Genomic DNA, 15,944 nt, shown 5'->3' with positions numbered 1-15,944 from the left:
CACAATACCCATTAAATTACCAGCAGCATTCTTCTCAGATCTGGAAACAACAATACAGCCAAAACAATTTTCAGTAAAAGAAACAAAGTGGGAAGTGTCACACTTCTAGACTTTAAGCTTTATTATAAGCCTATAATAATCAGAATAGCCTAGTATTTGTACAAGAACATGCATATAGATGAATGGAACAGGATAGAGATTCCGGAAGCAAAACCTCAATTTCTCAACCAACCTTCAACAAGGCCTCCACTAACAACTACTGGGGAGAGGAGAACCTATTCAGTAAATGGTACTGGGAAAACTAGTTGACCAGATGCAGAAGATTCAAACAAGATCCTTATCTATCACCATACACAAAAATCAACTATAAATGGATCAAAGACCCACACGTAAAATCTCAAACTATAAGAACCTTAGAAAATGCAGGAGACACTCTTAGAGAAATTGGAATTGGCCCCCAACTCCTGATCAAAACCCCCAAGTGCCCATTTCATAAGAGATACGATAGACAAATGGAATCTCAACAAACTGAAAAGCTTCTGCAAAGCCAAAGAAACCATCAAGAGAGCAAGGAGACAGCCAACAGAGAGGGGACAAAATATTTGCCCACGGTGTATCTCAGAAAGATCTAATATCTAGGATCTACAAGGAACTCAAACATGACGAAAAGAAAAAAAAAACCAGTCCTATTAAAAAGTGGACAAAAGATATGAATAGACACTTCTCAAAAGAAGACATATGAGCAACCAACAGATACATGAAAAAATGCTCAACCTCACTAATCATCAAAGAATGCATATTAAAACTACACTGAGATATCACGTAACTCCAATCAGGATGACCATCATCAATAACTAAAAAAGAACAGATGCTGGAGAGGATGCAGGAAAGGAAACACTTCTGCACTGTTGGTGGGAATGTAAACTAGTACAATCTCTGTGGAAAATAGTGTGATGATTCTTAAGAGGTCTAAAAATTGACCTTCCATATGACCCAGCAATCTCCCTTCTGGGAATATACTTGGAGGAACTCAAATCATTCTACAAAAAAGATACCTATGCATGCATGTTTATTGCAGCACTATTCACAATAACAAAAACATGGAACCAACTGTGCTGCCCATTGAAAGTAGACTGGATTAAAAATAAATGTGATACATATACACAATGGAGTACTACACAGTCATAAAGAAGGACAAATTTATGAATTTCACAGCAACTTCAATGGATTTAGAGTCTGTTATATTCAATGATCTATCACAGAAACAAAGTACAGAGTACCACATGTTTTCACTCAGAAGCGGACCATGAACAGTTATCATAATACTACAAGAAAGGGATTGGCAGTAATGGGAAACTGCCAGGGGATGGGGAGACACACTTCATCAATAAGGGTACCTGATCTCAAACCAGGTGAAGTGGGGACCCAAGTGGGGTCCAAACTTTACCTGTACAATGACCATATGTGTACATAACCCTGAGTTTTACCCCCCTTGTTTAAAATAAAAAAATTATGTGCCAGATATTAATAAAAACTTTAATCTGTAATACAATTTCAAAGCTTTTAATCTGTACACTGCGTAGCTTTTGATCCAGTGTCCCATAATATCCATTTAGACAAAATAAAAAAATGTGAAAAAATTTTTTTTTAACTTATTAGACAGCTGTTTAGACAAGAATCCATACTTGATGAAGACTATTTTATGGTTAATAAAACCACAAAGCTACCTATTTTCATACAGCTTAGAAAACTACAGAAAAGATTGACATGAGACAAGTAAACTTAAATATAAACACATAATTACAAATTGCTCTTAGCTTTAATGAAGAAACGGACTGCTATTAAATGGTATTAAAAGGGAAATTAATTTGGGATTGATGCGTGAAGCTGTGACAGGACTCAGAGAATACTCCTCTAAATAAGTGACATGAACTACAGTTTTAAAAAAAAGTCATCCAGATGAAAGACTTTCAGGGAAAGGGGCTAGGTGCTGATATCTTAAGGCAGAAAATTGCTAGTGTGTTTGAGCATTGAAAAGAAACTTGTTGATAGGAAACATACTGAGTGTGAGAGGCATAGCACAAGAAAAAATTAGAAAGCTGGGAGGAAGTAGATAATGTACTACTTCCCTGTTGGCCAAATTAATTATTCAATCAATTAAAACTGAAAACATGTAGAGACTTGCACACATATCTTAAAAATATACAAGTATAAGTTTGGTGACCTGTGTTAAAATGAGCTTACACTTGTTTAAATTTGATCATTTCCAAATCTTATTATTATTTATGCTAATTTATTACACAGATATTATTCTATCTTAATATAAAATGTTATCTAATCAAAGGAGAAGCCTTCCATATTTGCCAAATTACAGATCCAAAAATTTATAAAAAATCAGCTCAAAACTCCATACTAGGGTTTTAGCTTTTTAATTTAAACGCTTCCGTGACAGAAAAAGAGTTTTTTTGAAAACTGTTCCATCATTGATGATAGTTATATTTTATCTTATAAGGAAGTGATTAATCAAGGTCACCACTTATTAAATGTATTTGTTAATCTCTCACCAGGTTTTTATTTAAGTGAAAAAAACGTTGTGAGGCTGACTATAGAGTAAAAATATAAACATCAGACTATTAATTATTTTCTAATGTTTATATCATAAGGTTATTGCTAAAACTAGACTAAGCAGGAGTGAGAGCCTTCACTCATTCAAATATATATATATAATGTATATATATAAACATATAAGTAAATATATATCTGTATAAACACAATTACGCGTGTCAGAAACAGTTCTATGCACTAAGTGTGCAATTGTGAACAACTGCGAGAAAACTTTATTTGCTTCCAGTAGGGGTAGGGAATGGGGTAGTTGATGGTTATAGAAGGAAAAGAAATAAGCACATAAATATATAAAACAGAGTGTTAAGCTCTAGAAAGAAAATTAAATAAGAGTAAGGAAATAGAAAAAGTGGAGGAATAGGGAAGAGATACTAGTTCAGATATGGTACATTGGAAGTCGTCTGATAAGAGACTCGAATGAACAGATGGAGAGTGAAGGTACAAGGTACATAAATGGGACTAGAAAGGTAAACTTCAGGCAAGGTAGTGCAAAGGTACCTTTGGTAAATTCCCTTGTATGGAGCTACTAGACATGTACAAGATCAGGAAATGGGAGAGAAAGAAAGAAGTAAGAAATACTGTGAGAGAGTAAGTATTGTCCAGATCTTATGAGTCACAGGAAAGACTTTGCAGTTTAATCTAAATGTGTTGAGAGGTCACAGAGGATTTAAGCATCCGAATTGCACAATAAGTTAAAAAGCTGGTTCTTTGAAAGGACTAACAACATCAACAGACTCTTGGATCAAAAAGATGGAAAGAACATGAAAGAAACAAAGAAAATGCAAATAAATACACTCAGAAACAAAAAAAGCAACATTATCAGAAAGCTAGAAAAAATACAAAATATTATCAGAGATTTTTATAACTATCTGAATGACTAAAAATTAGAAAATCTAGAGGAAATGGATAAAATCCTAGAAACACACAATCTCCCAAAATTAAAATAAGAAAAAAGTGAAACCCTGCACAGACCGATAATAAGCCACAAAGTTAAATCAGTAATAAAAAACGTGTCTATCAAAAAATGTCAAAGATCTGATGGATTTATGACTGAATTCAACTAGGCATACTAGGAAAGAGGCACCAAATTACTAAAATTATCTCAAACAATTGAGAAGGAGGGACTCTTCCCTAACTCACTCTGCAAAGCCAACATCAATCTGATACTGAAAAAAATGGCAAAGACACAATGATGAAAGAAAGCTACAGACAAATATTCTTGATGAACAAATATGCAACAATCCTCAAAAAAATACTAGTAAACCACATCCAGCAGCATATAATATATATATAATACATATATTCATTATATATATATTTATTCATTATAGTCAAGTGGGATTTAATCCTGAGATACAAGGATAGTTCAACATGTGCAAATCAATGAATGTTATTAACTGTATTAACAGAAGTTTAAAAAAAAGAACCACATGATTGGATACACAAAAACATTTGATCAAATCCTACATCCTTCAATGATAACTCTCAACCACCTGGACGTCAAAGGAACCTTTCTCAAAATAATAATAGTCATCTAGTACAAGCCTACAGTCAACATCATATTTAATGGACAGAAGTTGAAAGCATTACCTTGAAAATGGAACAAGACAAGAAGGCTTACTTTCACCACTCTTATTCAACATAGTACTGGAAGTTCGTTCCAGAGCAATCAGGCAAAGAAATAAAAGATATCCAAATAGGAAAAAAGAAGTTAAATTATCTGTCTTCACAGATAATATGATTCTATATCTAGAAGCCATAAAGATTCAATCAAAAGATTCCTAGTGACTTCAGTATTGGGTTTCAAAGCAATGCTCAAAATCAGTTGTATTTTTATTCATCAACAACATTCCAGCTGAGAACCAAATCAAGAACACAAAACCATTTGCAATAACCACACAATAAATAAACAAACCAATTAATTAAATAAATAAAGTAACCCAGAATATGAGGCAGGATTTTTTTTAAATGAATTTATTTTTTTGGAGGGTGGGCCTCTTGTAAACTGGCTTCCTCTGCTATATAAGTGTTCTAGGAACCCCTCCTTATCAATGTACCAGCTAGCATTGTTTTTAGAAGCTGACTTCGACTTCAGTGAATTTATTTTATTTAGATTATTTCAACGTGTTTGGCCATTTCACAATGGGTGATTTTTGAGCACACCTGCCCACACTATGCTAAATGTTAAGTAGTTCTTACCCAAAATAGCATGAACCCTGTGCCCTCTCCTTCTTATTCATCAGATCTTGCCCTGAGCAACGTTTTTTGTTTCCCCAAGTAAAAACATTTTCTCAAAGGGAAATATTTTGTCAATGTGGAAGAGGTGAAAAAAGAAAATGGCAAAAGATTAAAGGGATCAAATTGACAAGTTCAAAAACTGTTTTTTGTAGTGGAAACAGGTGTATTGTATCAAACAAAGAGTACTTTGAAGGTCACTGACGTTTAAACTTGTAAGAATAAATACATAATTTCCTATAAATAGCTTCCTGTTTGTTTGAGATCCCCCTCATATATCTACTCAAAGAAGTGAAATATCTCTACAATGACAGCTACAAAACATTGCTGAAAGAAATTTTTAAAATGACACAAATGGAGAAACATTTCATGCTCATGGATTGAAAGAATTAATATTGTTAAAAAGTCAATACTGTCTAAAGCACTATACAGATTTAATGCAATCCCTATCAAAATACCAGCATCATTTTTCACAGACCTAGAAGAAACAATACTTAAACTTCTATGGGTGCGCAAAAGAGCCCAAGCAATCTTAAGCAACAAAAACAACACTAGAGTCTTCGTATTGCCAAACTTCAAATTTTTCTACAGTAACCAAAACAGTAAGGTACTGGTACAAAAATAGGTACATAGACCAATGGAAAAGAATAGAAAACCCAGAAATAAAACCACTGTCTTACAACCATCTCATTATTGACAAAGTCAACAGAAAGTAACACTGGGTAAGAGATACCTACCCTATTTGACACATTATGTTGTGAAAACTAACTAATCATACATAGAAGAATGAAGCTGGAACCTTTCCTCCTACCATATACAAACGTTAACTCAAGATGAATTAATTGCTTACCCATAAAGCCTCGAACTATAAAAATCCTAGAAGAAAACCTAGAAAACACTCTTCTGGACATCAGCCCAGGCAATGAATTCCTGACTGAGACTTCAAAAGCAAAAGTAGCCAAAAGAAATTTGACAAGTGGGACCTAATCAAACTAGAGAGCTTCTTCACAGCAAAAGAAACCACCAACAGAGTTAACAGACAACCTACAAAACAGGAGAAAATATTTGTCAAGGATGCATATGACAAAACATTAATATCCAGACTCTATAAAAATTCAAACAAATTACAGTACACGGAATGGGAAAGAATATTTGCCAACTATATATCTGACAAAGGCCTAACATCTAGAATCTACAAGGAACTCAAACATACAGAAAAGAAAAAACAAACAAAAAAACAAACAGCCCTATTAAAAAGTGACTAAAAGATATGAATAGATATTCTAAAAAGAATACATATAAGCAGCCAACAGATACATAAAAAAATGTTTGACCTCACTAATCATCAAAGAAATGCAAATTAAAATCACACTGAGATACCATCTGATTCCAGTCAGAATGGCCAAAATCAATAATTCAAAAAACACAGATGCTACAGAGATTGCAGGAAAAGGGAACACTACTACACCGTTGGTGAGAGTGTAAATTAGTACAATCTCTGTGGAAAACAGTGTGGCGATTCCTAAAAGATCAGAAAAATCCACCTCCCATACGACCCAAAACCTCCCCTTCTGAGAATATAACTCGAGGAACTCAAATCACTCTATAAAAAACATACCTGCAGCCAGGCTCGGTGGCTCAGCTTGCAATCCCGCGCTTTGGGAGGCTGAGGTGAGTGGATTGCCTGAGCCCGCAGGTTCAAGACCCAACTGGGCAATTTGGCGAGACCTCATCTCTACAATAAATCAAAAAATTAGCCGAGCATGGTAGCGCGCACCTGTAGTTCCAGCTACTTGGAAGGCTGGGGTGATAGCATCGCCGGAGCCCAGCAGGTCGAGGTTGCAGTGGCTGGGAGCGGCCACTGCACTCCAGTCTGGGTGACAGAGTGAGACTCCAACTCAAAAAAAAAATACCTGCACATGCATGTTTATTGCAACATTATTCACAATAACAGAAACATGGAACCAAGTGTACTGCCCATCAAAAGTGAACTGGATTTTAAAAAGTGTGGTACATACACATGATGAAACACTGCAGCCATAAAGAACAAAATTATGATCTTTGCAGCAACTTGGATGACTTTATAGTCTATAATACTCAGTGATCTATCACAGAAACAAAGAACTGAGTACCTTATGTTCTCACTCAAAAGTGGACCCTGAATAATTATCACAATACTATAAAAAGGGGATTAATGGTAGAAGGAAACTGCCAAGGGAAGAGGTGGGGCATACTTCATCAATAAGCGTACCTGATCTCCCACCAGGCAAAGCAGGGACCAAAGTGAGGCCCAAACATTGCCTGTACATTGATCATTTGTATATCTAATCATGAATTATATACCCTACATCCTTAAAATAAAAATTAAAAAATTCAAAAAATTAGCAGGATAAAAACTAATAACCTTATTAAAAAGTGGGCAAAGGACATGATAGACATATCTCAAAGGAAAACATATAAGTGACCAACAAATATATGAAAAAATGTTCAACATTACAAACAGAGAAACTACAGTGAAATTCTATCAAAACTACAATGAAATACGATTTCATACTAATCAGAACGACTATTACTAAGGAGTGAAAAGCAACAGACGTTGGCAGGGCTGAGGAGAAAAAGGAACACTTGTATGCTGTTGTTAGGAATGTAAACTAGTTCAACCCCTGTGGAAAGCAGTTTGGAGATTTCTCAAAAAGTTGAATGTAAACTTACCATTTGACCTAACAACCTCACTACTACGTATATACTTAGAGGAGCATAAATTACTTTCCCAAAGACATCTGCACTTACGTGTTTATCGTGGCACTATCAGCATTAGCAAAAATATGGAACCAACTTATGCTCATCAATGGTGGACTGGATAAAGAAAATTTGGAACATATGCACCATGGAATACTATGCGACCATAAAAAAGAACAAAATCATGTCCTTTGCGGCAGCAACATAGATGCAGCTAGAGACCATCATACTACGTCATTTATCATAGAAACAGAGAACTGAAAACTACTTGTTCTCCCTTATAAGTGGGAGCTAACATACAAGCACAAGAATGAGAACAGACCCTGGTGTACTCCTAAAGGTGGTAGGTGGGTGGTAAGAGTTCAAAAACTACCTGCTGAGTACCATGTCTATCACCTGGTTGACAAGCTCAACAGAAGCCCAAATCTTATCATCACACAATATACCTATCCAAAAAACCTGCACACGTACCTCATGAATCTAAAAAAATAGTAAAAAATGAAGAATTGCATAACTGACTTACCCACCTAGAGGATCACTCTGGCTGTGTGTGGATAGTGTGTTTAGGGAAGACATGAACGAAATCATGGAAAACAGAAAACTGTGATCATTCTTCACAAAATGAGACTAGATTGAGGATAGTCATATTAGAAAGTAAGAAGTGATTTGACTATTAGTCTTTGTTTTGTTTTGTTTGTTTTTGTGTTTTAAAGCAAAGTGTATAGGAATTGCTGACAGATTGAGTGTAGCAGGTAAGAAAATTTAAGAATGATCCCAGGATTCTGGTCTGAGCTCTGAAAGGATGGTGCTACTGTTAAACAAAATGAGAAAGATTAAGGATGAGCAGTTTGGAGGAAGTGCAGAAACAATAATTTGTTCTATTTCTATAAATCTGAGCTGCCTGTTAGATATCTAGCAAAATGTCACATATCCAACATCCAGGAGAAACATTAGAGCTTGAGATAAATTTTGAAGTCAGCAACATATATATGGTATTTAAATCCATGACACTACTGAGATATTCTAGAGACTAAGTACAGACATTAAAAGATCCTAAGGCCTAGACCCAAGTACTCTAACGTTAAAGAATAATGACAGAAGAAGAAATCAATGAACAAAACTGAGAAGGATATCCCATGAATTATGAGAAAAAGTAGAAAAGGGTGGTGTTTCTAAAGCTTAATGAAGAATATACCTAGAAGATGGGAGTAAGCAACTGTGTCAAGGGCTGCTGAAGGGTCACAAGACTTTAGGGGCTAGAAAGTGGCCACTGCATTCCATTATGTGCTGGATGGCATTAGCCTAAACAAAAGTAGTGCATGAAAATAGGAAAGAAAAATAAACAGGTTGCTTTGAAAGGATCAGAGTAAAATGAAGAAGGGACTATGCAAACAACCAGTATTAAAAACAATTTAATAGTACAATTATAAAACGAAGCACAGAAAGGTGCGGTAACTAGCACAGTTGTGGTATTAAGAGTTCTGTTTAAGTTCAGTGCTAGAAATAATAGCATGATTTTAAAAAATTTTTTAATTTTTAAAAATTTTTTAAAATTATGAACTTCACAGCAACTTGGATGGACTAAGAATCTATAATACTGAGTGATATAGCACAGAAACAAATAACTGAGTATCACATATTCTCACTCATACGTGGACCTTGAACAATTGTTGTAATACTATAAGAAAAGGATTGTCAGAGGTGGGAAATTGCCGGGGACAGGGGAGTGGGTGTGATTGGCAGTAGCGGGGGTGGGGGGACATACCTCATTAACAAGGGTACCTGCATAATGAACATTTGTATACTTAACCCTGCATTGCATGCCACATCTTTAAAAAAATTTTTTTTATAAAAGAAAAAATAGCATGATTGCATACAGATGAGAGTTATCACATAGGGATGGAGGAAGTTGATAATGCAGGGAAAAAGGAGACCAATTACAGAGGGAGGTTAAAAGAAGTGTGTACAAAGACATACAGTTTTACTCTGTAATACAAAAGAAGATGTTTAAATGATGTGTGATGTTTGTTTTTATCTTATTTCAGGATTGTTCCACCTGAATTGAAGTCACTTGCAGTGGGTTTCCATGCACTGGTTATACGAACAGTAGGTATGGCGAATATATAGATAATAAATTTAATATATAAATATTCATGTTAATGATTGAAAGCTGAATGTAAATAATTTTTAATTAGAGGAAAGTAAAAAAATAAATACGTAAGAATCATTTGTATTTTGAGGATAAATGAAAATGACAGAGAAAAAGTGTAGCCTAAAGGGAATTTGATTAATAATTCTAAAGTCAGTCTGTTAAGATAAAGGCATCATCATATTTGTATTCCACTGTTTCTGATAGAAAAACCGTCTTCAAAGTTTTTATGCTTTCAGAAAAAAATAGGAATATTTCTTCCAGGTAGGCAGAGTGGAGGAGGGCCTTTCTTCTAAACTGGGGCATTATTTAGGGAAAGCCTAAAGCAGACTGAGAGGCCTAGAAATTTGGCCTGACTGAGGGTGTGCAAAAGGACAGAAGCTGACATTAACTGTAACACTTCCCACTGCCTTGTTCTGTGAGGCTGGGCAGCTAACTTCCAGCAGGAGTTAATCCCAAAGAGAGAGATAATTCAGACTCTAGACCTAGGATTAAGAGAGAGATTCCCGAATAAAGAAAGCTCAGGAAATTGCAGCTACGTTTGGCAAAGATTAGGACTGTAAACTCTAGAGGCTAAAAGCCTATTTCTAATATTCAAAGGTGATGAGTAAAAGATTTAGAAAACACTCTTTTCTTTTCTCCATTTTTGCTGCTTGCCATTTTTATTACAGAGATGTTTAACCAATTTCTACTATAACTCCTGTGAGTGCCCCTTTTTAAGAACTATAAACATTATAAGCTTATTCCCGGGAAGTATAACAAGGGCATCATTCATCTAAGGATTAATGCAGAGAACTGATCATGACCCAGAAGCAACCATCATTGGCAGAAGGAAAAGGAAGGGAAGAGTCATTCACTGGGACCCTTGCAACAAAGGAAAAAAAAATTTGTGTGTATATGTGTGTGTGTGTGTGTGTGTGTGTGTGTGTGTGTGTGTGTGTGTCAAATTACAGCAGAGAGGTTGTCCAAGAACTATAGTTGTGGAGAAGGATGGCAACAGATCCTCAAAGGTTAAAAAAAAAAAGAAAAGAAAATATAAACAGTAGAGGAGAGAGAAGATTAAGGTGCTAAAAGATTCCTTTATGTCTTTTCCCAGTGTTCTATTTTATGTGTCTCAATATCCAGCCTCTATACATTCTAGCCATCTCCTACTTCCAGATTTAATGGGGATAACTTACTTTTAGTACCCAGGACACAGAAGCTAAAAATAGACTGAGTTGTTAGTATTACTTCTGATATGTTGAAATGAGACTATAAGAAATTATTTTAGCAACAGTAGACAAAAATAATAAATGTTGCTATTCTGTTAGCATTTTATTTTGATGTTTCCAACATATAGCACAATGGGACCTAAATGTTTCTATTAGAAAAATGCACACTGAGTATCAAACTTTAAATTCACAATTTTCTTGAATATACGTGAATTGTGGAAGGTCTATATAATGTAATAAACTGAAAAATTTATTCAGAAAACAGGTTATTAGAAACTTAAAATTTTCAATAATAAATACCAAGTTTGTTACTTAAAAAATTAATTCATTAAATGTGTTCAATCCAGTGGCATTATGTGAGAAAATAATTTGTTGGCACATGTTTTTCACTTTTTAAATAGTGGCTATGATTTTTTTGAAATCTGCACAATTCTCACCCATTTTCTCAGTACCAGTTTTCTTCAGATACATTGACCACAGTTCCTTGTTAATCAATCTACGACTTCCTATGCTCGAGAAATTGAGACTAATTCAAAGTAAATAGAATCAATAAAAGTGTGATGTATCAATCACTATCATTTTTATGCTACAAAATGAAATCTAAAAAATCATTCTTCAAAAGATGCAGAAAAGGGGTAAAATTATGAGTACTTCAGTTCTACCATTTGAAGAATAACTTCTACTAGCGTGTTCCTCAAATTTATGATAAAATTACCTACGCTTAGAACCAGGAATCAATCTCATGGTTTTAAATAGCAGTAAGAACAGATGCACACTTTTGTCCTAAACAACATATAAGTCTCTAAAAAGTCATGCATTCTGAAAATTCATGTACTACATATAAAAATTGGTTAAGGGACAGACCACTGAATATGTAGGCATCGTTGTGATCAGAACACTAACAGAAAGAAAAAAAAAGTAGCACCACTGGTCCTAACTTAAACATCCTGGGCTGTTTCGGGAGGTATTTTTAAATGTACAAAAATCAGAGGAAAGAAAATGTTGGATTTTGGGTTTAATGACACCAAGAAAGCGTAAGTAGAGCTCTGAGCTCAGAATGAAGTACAACCTGCCAGGAGGTGACCTCTTTGTGAAGTTGAGTCTGTATTTCTCTGGGAAAGAAGTAAGCACTCACTTTTTAATTTTCTTAAAATAGTTTTGAAAAAACTCGTGATTTCACAGCAGTTGAGAGCTTTTTTCCTTTTCTCATAAAGTTTGATTTCACTCCCACTATTTTAGCTCTCCTTTCCTAAGAAAAATCATGTATGAAACAACACAACTTCCATGCTTCACTAACAACATTCTCCTTTTACCAGTCAGACTTAAACTACTTTTTGTTATAAGAAGGACAGAGTGTATAGGCATATAATGTACCTTCTCACCCATTTATGTCAGGAAGGCGAGGGTAGATAAAAGTTGTCTCTGATAACACTGTATGATTTGAAACGTTGACAGTTCTAGAACTCTTGATTCTTGGGCAGATGCAGGACTACACAATGGAAAAGTCCTCCAAAATTTAAACTGTTACTTAATCCAAATGTATTAATGTGAAATATCACCCAGTTACATTTGAAGCATGTTTCCTGTATTACCACCTTCTTATCTCATGTTGCAGGAGGAATTCTATCTCCAATATATTTTGGTAGTCTGATTGATATAACATGTATGAAGTGGTTCACCAATAGCTGTGGTGCAAGAGGGTCTTGTAGGATATATAATTCCACATTATTTGGGTAAGTTGTCATAAATACATTTTATTCATTGATTCTTTTCCTTTGACTATATTAATTCCTAAAGAATATCATTTTTAGTATAATAATGATATTACTAATAATAGTCATCTTTTAGTGACCATTTACTTTGCATTATTTAATATTATTATCATATCAGGCAGTGTGGTATTTTATTTTAATAAGAAGTATATACTGTAGGAAATGGATATTTCCTCCATTTCCCCTAAATATGAAGAAATTAAGATTCATTAATAAGTAATTTGTCCAAAATCACATGCCTAAATGTAAAAAAACTAGAATTTGCACTCAAAATGTTTATTTTTAAAACTCTCTTCAAACTAAAATATATACATTCTATTGTCGCTGGCTTCTTTAGGATGACATGGAATGACTATCTTGGTGTCTGGTCAATGTAAAGAAAAAAGGGGAAAAATGTTTTTGTACTTTTCTGTTCATAGAAAGAGATATTCTGTAGTGGTATGAAGATAATTCAATGGTTGTCTCAAAGAAAAATGTTGCAATTATATGTTACCTCTTAAATAAAAATTAATTTCTCATTTATATAAATCAAAAACATATATTGAAAATATGAAACTACAGGTATTAGAAGAATCATAATAGATTTTTAAAAAATTATCTAGAAAGCAGAAATGTGTTTCTAATTATGACCCAAATTCCCAAGATCATAATAGAAAAAATGTATAACACTCTGCATCACAAAACTTACTTTAAGCATGTTCAAAAACAAAAGACAAAGTAGAAGAAGAATCTCCAACTTGTAACCCAGACACAGGCAAATATCCCAAATATATAAAGAGTTCTTAAAAATCAACAAAAACAAAATGCTGGTAAAGATGTGAAGCAACAAAAATGTTCTTTCATTGCTAGTAGGAAATGTAAAATGATACAGGCATGTTAAGAGAGAGTCAGGATTTCTTACAATCAAAACAGGCTTTTTATACAAATAAGCAATTGTATTCTTAGGTTTTACCTAAATTAGTTGGAAATATGTCCACACAAAAACATGCACTTGAATGTGAAAAAGCGGAAGTAACCAGGCTGTCCTTCAATAGGTGACTGGATAACCATACTGAGGTATAGTCATACAATGAAATATTATTCAGCAATAAAATAAATGACCTATCAGCCTACAAAAAGACAAGAAGAAAACTTAAATTCATATTGCTAAATGGAAAAAGGCAGTTATCTGATTATAACTGTATGACTCTCTGGAAAGGGAAAAACTATGAAGGCAACAGAAAGATCAGTGGTTTCTAGGGGCTCAGTGGGGATTAGGGAGAAATGAGTAGGTGGAGCACAGGGCATTTTTAAGGCAGTGAAACTATTCTGAATGACATTATAATGGTAGATACATGACATTATGCATTTGTCAAACATATAGAACTATACAACATAAAATGTAAAATCTAATGTAAAGTATGGACTTAATAATGTATCAATACTGGTTCACCAAATGAAACAAATATACCACAATAACACAAAGTATTGATAATAGGAGAAATTGTGTATATGTGGAGTTGGAGTATACAGGAGACTTTCATATTGTCTGTATAGTTTTTCTGTAAATCTAAAACTTCTGCAAAAAATTAAGGTCAATTTAAAAAGAGAAATCATCAAACATTTCCCAAAGAAAAAGAATCACTAGTGGCTAAGGAACATATAAAGATATGCTCAAATGTATTGATAATAATAGGAGAGCAATTAAAACTCACCCTGTTTGTCAACAACAAGAAATGCAGATTTCATACTGTGCTAGAAAAAGTAGATAACTTTGTCCAAGCAGCAAAACTTCTAGGAATTTATTCAATGGATAGCTGTACTTCAAAACATGTAAAATGACACCTATATAACATTATATACATGATTATTACAGTATTGTTCTCTAATAACAAAATATTGAAAATGACAATAAACGATGGAACATTCAGGCAAATAAATATTCTGAGGTCTTAAAAAGAAGGAAAAAGGTGTGTATTTACTAATATGGAACCCTCTTCAAGACATACTGCTATGTGACTTTAAAAAAAGCATGACATATGTGTATGGAGCATATTATTATTTATGTAAAAGAGGGAAAATGTCTTAGTTCAGTATAAATCTCTGGGGAAAACTCCTTGGATTACATTTACTAAAAATATTTTCTTTTATTTAATGTGTAAATTCATTATCTAACATCCTCAGTAGATAATGATTCGGATGTTTCAGGAATTCTTTTACTGAAGCAGTATTCACTACACCACGGACAGTGTCATAACATGTCTTAAAATTTTTTTTCTAAGAATAAAAGTATAGAAAAAGTGCAAAGAAAAGTTTCATAAATTTGCCTTATGGACTTTAAGAGAGTTTTTTTTTTTTTTTTTTTTAAATGAAATCTTCATTTTCAGGACACCTGGCTAGATATCTTCAAATTTCTCCAAAGCAATAAGCACCAAGTTCAAGCATTAAAATGACTTTTTGAGATGCTTTATTGTTGTTTTAGTATAAATAGATGCCTGAAATCAATTTTTAACTATACTAGTTATTTTTCCTTCACTGAAGTAAAACTAAAATGGAATTAAAATTTTTTTTTCTGTGTTAAATTGATTTAACTAATTCTTCTTATTGAAGAAATGTTATGGCATCCAAAATTTTACTATACCACAAGAAGAGCTTTGTGACATCATTATATACACATATGCACGTTATACATGTATACAAACATGCATACATTATACTAATATATATGTATACAAATGTATGTTATTCTGAGTCATTTAACTTATGCTCAACTCCACAAGACACTATCATTAATATTCAACAAGTCAATCAGTATATTTTTCAATATATTTACCACTTTCTTTACTCTTCATTACTTCTTGCATCTTAGATTCCATAAAGGGTCACATTTTTCTGATTGAAGTAGATTTATTAAAATGTCTTCTAGTGAAATTTTTTAGTTGCAAGTTGTTAGTTTTAATTTTTCTGGAAATATCTTTATGTCAATCTTACACTTAAAAGACATATGTACAGGGTATGTATTGAAACCTACACTGACAATTATTTTCTCCTGGCACACTGAAAATATTCTGTAGTCTTCTAATTTCCATTTTGTTGTTGATAAGTTATTCATTGTCTGTTTATTTTGCTCCTTTATGGTAATCTGTTTTCTCTATTTGTATTCTTTTTGTTTATTTGTTTGCTTTTGAGTTGGAGTTTCACTCGGTCGCCCAGACTGGAGTGCAGTGGCCGCTCCCG

At 33.6% G+C, this 15,944-nt stretch overlaps 1 protein-coding gene across 1 annotated transcript in view; it reads left to right on the top strand.

Annotated features, from left to right (window-relative positions):
* The window catches only part of LOC103258178 (solute carrier organic anion transporter family member 1B3-like), an 89,130-nt gene that overhangs the window by 61,986 nt on the left and 11,200 nt on the right, over positions 1–15,944 (top strand). The window contains exons 12-13 of the mRNA XM_008055878.2: positions 9,642–9,706; positions 12,572–12,689. Of these exons, the coding sequence (XP_008054069.2) occupies positions 9,642–9,706; positions 12,572–12,689 (183 nt within the window). The remainder of the gene's footprint in view (positions 1–9,641; positions 9,707–12,571; positions 12,690–15,944) is intronic.

The sequence above is a fragment of the Carlito syrichta genome, unplaced genomic scaffold (genome assembly GCF_000164805.1).
Source record: "Carlito syrichta isolate Samal-C Ts95f unplaced genomic scaffold, Tarsius_syrichta-2.0.1 Scaffold302012, whole genome shotgun sequence".
Lineage (NCBI taxonomy): Eukaryota > Metazoa > Chordata > Mammalia > Primates > Tarsiidae > Carlito > Carlito syrichta.
Note: the sequence above shows the minus strand (reverse complement) of the source record. Positions and strands in the feature narration are given on the sequence as shown.